Here is a 2,500-nt window from a genome sequence, read left to right on the forward strand (position 1 = left end):
ATACACATATTTTCGATACAATGTTTGTAAGTAAGGGCTAGTTGTAAGGTTAAAAGTTATCACTATATCACAATCCAAAACGCAACGGAGGCACGACGACCAACGCCATCGCTATGGCACTGGAGCTAGTGTCTAGATCTGCAAAATAGACGAAGGAGGTGAGATGTGCATGGATTTCCATTGGGAATGATCTTACCGCGTATCATAAGCTTCGTTCGTGATACCACATCCGATTTCTCAATATCCTTCCGCTCTAGTAGCTGCGACAGCACATATTGCAATTGATCCTTGGCAGTAGGGAAATCCATTTGCGTAATATCCGTCATAATCGCCTCTGAATAACCCTGACCAAATAAAAAAATATGAACAATAGAATTATAACCATGCAGTCGAACTGAAACCGGCAGATGCTGTACCTCGTAGTAGTTGAAGAAATTATTTTTGGCCTCTCGCTTTAGCAGATCATACAGCACCAGCATGTGCAAGTATGGTTTCGTAGGTGGTACCCTCTTTTTGCCGCCCTTTTTGTTACTCTTCTCCGACAGATTGATGGCCTCACGGCCATAACTATCGTCGTACACGCGGCGGAACTCATTTGCATTATCTGACGGGCGTAGCGCAAGCGGTTCATATGTTTCTGCATTAATATCCTGCAGCAGCTTCAATGGTAGTACATCCAAAAACTCGACATTCTTGAGTGCTGGATGGAGGGAAAGTAGATGATACATTACATTACAGTTTTCACCCACAATCGGGACCCAACTCACGGATATTCTGTGTCTTCTTTCGCTTGGCTTGCAGGAACCACTCTGCGAACGGTTTGTCGCTCCAGAGCAAATTTACGGTAGTTGGTAGATCGTTGCTACTGCTAGTAATCTCCTCCATGCTCGTTGCTGGCTGCGTCGTTGTACTAGTGGTGGACCGTATCGTGGTTGTTGTCACTGGTGTCGGTGGTGGTTTCTCGGGTCCATAGTAGCCCGGTTTGTGAGAGCTAGTCGGGATCGTTTGTGTATCTGAGGATTGAAAAACCGAATTGTTGGCACTCGCATTCGCATCATTCGGTGTTGTCCTCTACCAACAAACCTCCTAAAGGAGCCGCTGTTACAAAACTCTGAGTCGGTTTGCTGCTAGGCAACACTGTTGTTGTCGTTGTTACTGTCGTCGACATCGTAGTCGAGGGTGAGGCGGTTGTAGCGGTCGGTTGGCTTTCCGTTGTGCTCGGCGCAGACAGTAGAGGCTCGTACTGGATCATTTCGACACAGTGATGCAGCACCTGCATCGCCACTGGTATATAGTTGTCCACTAGTAATGGACCATTTTCTGCCAACTTTTCCAGCTCATCCTGCTGTGGATCTTTCGTCGCACCAACCTTACGTCGAGGAATAGCATAGAAAAACACCTTTCGTTACCTAATTTTTTCTTTTGATTAACATATTAACGAAAAAATTGATACAACACGCGGTCCTCGAATGCATAAAATGATTTTACACAATTTGGTACTTTTTTAAAATCACAACACCGTTTGCATTTTCACAAAAATAGTCCATACATCAGCTATTGCTGAAACAATGGCACATCTTGAACAACTGCAATGACGCACAAAACCACTCGTTTTGAATAATCCACTCACCGATCGCAGAGAGGAACCGAGCAGGACGCTCGAAGCCAACAGAACCAATTTCAACGGACGCAGCATGGCTCGAACGTGTCGGTTCGCCGTCTGGATGAATACTGGCCGGTTCCGATACGTCACATGCGTACGATCGCCTCCCGGGAGTGCCCGATTTGGCCGCAATGCGAATTCCAATTTCTTTTCTCTTTCTGTTCCCCGTCGTCTTTTGCCATCGTCCGAACCGTGTCATTACTCCTTCTATCATCATCAGCCTGTTGCTCGGGTTAGGGATGCAAGGGGAAGGCGGCATCAGTAGTCCCCGATCCTCGGTTGTCCCACTCTTTTATGTGCCAACACCATGGAAAAGGGTGCATGTTCCCCGCGTTCTTCCAACTACATGATCCCCCCTTAGGGGGACTTGTTTTGTTGCGGTTTCTTTCTACCCAGCCTAACGCTCACTGCTATTTGCATTACGAGCCGCGTTATGGTGGAATCAGATCGGTTCAGATGGATGCGACCGGCCAACCCACCGCATCGGGCCAACACCCGATTCACGATCATTAGATCGCTCGTTACGCGGTTTCTCTGCGGCTCCTCCTCCACGGTTGTCACTTTCTCTGCCGCGAATGGATCGACGATGTTCGCGTATTAAGCGAGAGTGACGCCGTTCGTTAGCGATACAGTAGAGCTGGCAAGTACTTTGAAACTGGAGAAAAACCAAGAAATACGAAAAGTGCGATGAAAAACCAAACAGCGGTCAGCAGGAACGGTTGTAGTAGAGTGTTGAGCGTAGTCTTGTTGAGGGAGTTCTTCATGCTCTGACTAGAGCACACCGAATCAATTTTGTGAAGCATCTCGATATGGTGATACTCGAGAAGTCTTTTATCT

At 47.2% G+C, this 2,500-nt stretch overlaps 2 protein-coding genes across 2 annotated transcripts in view; one reads left to right on the forward strand and one right to left on the reverse strand.

The window, feature by feature from the left end:
* LOC125951794 (uncharacterized) overlaps positions 1 to 60 on the forward strand; it is a 1,280-nt gene extending 1,220 nt beyond the window's left edge. The window contains exon 2 of the mRNA XM_049680834.1: positions 1 to 60. This exon is cut by the window's left edge and continues 1,019 nt beyond it. The gene's annotated coding sequence lies outside the window, so the exon portion shown is untranslated.
* LOC125951793 (probable replication factor C subunit 1) overlaps positions 1 to 1,718 on the reverse strand; it is a 1,769-nt gene extending 51 nt beyond the window's left edge. Inside the window, exons 1-6 of the mRNA XM_049680833.1 lie at positions 1,631 to 1,718; positions 1,084 to 1,369; positions 768 to 1,013; positions 417 to 700; positions 197 to 344; positions 1 to 138 (exon numbers count right to left, since the gene is read on the reverse strand). The exon at positions 1 to 138 is cut by the window's left edge and continues 51 nt beyond it. Coding sequence (XP_049536790.1) covers positions 68 to 138; positions 197 to 344; positions 417 to 700; positions 768 to 1,013; positions 1,084 to 1,369; positions 1,631 to 1,696 — 1,101 coding nt within the window. The 5' untranslated portion in view covers positions 1,697 to 1,718 and the 3' untranslated portion in view covers positions 1 to 67. The remainder of the gene's footprint in view (positions 139 to 196; positions 345 to 416; positions 701 to 767; positions 1,014 to 1,083; positions 1,370 to 1,630) is intronic.
* Positions 1,719 to 2,500: the final 782 nt, after the last annotated feature.

Source organism: Anopheles darlingi, chromosome 2 (assembly GCF_943734745.1).
Source record: "Anopheles darlingi chromosome 2, idAnoDarlMG_H_01, whole genome shotgun sequence".
Lineage (NCBI taxonomy): Eukaryota > Metazoa > Arthropoda > Insecta > Diptera > Culicidae > Anopheles > Anopheles darlingi.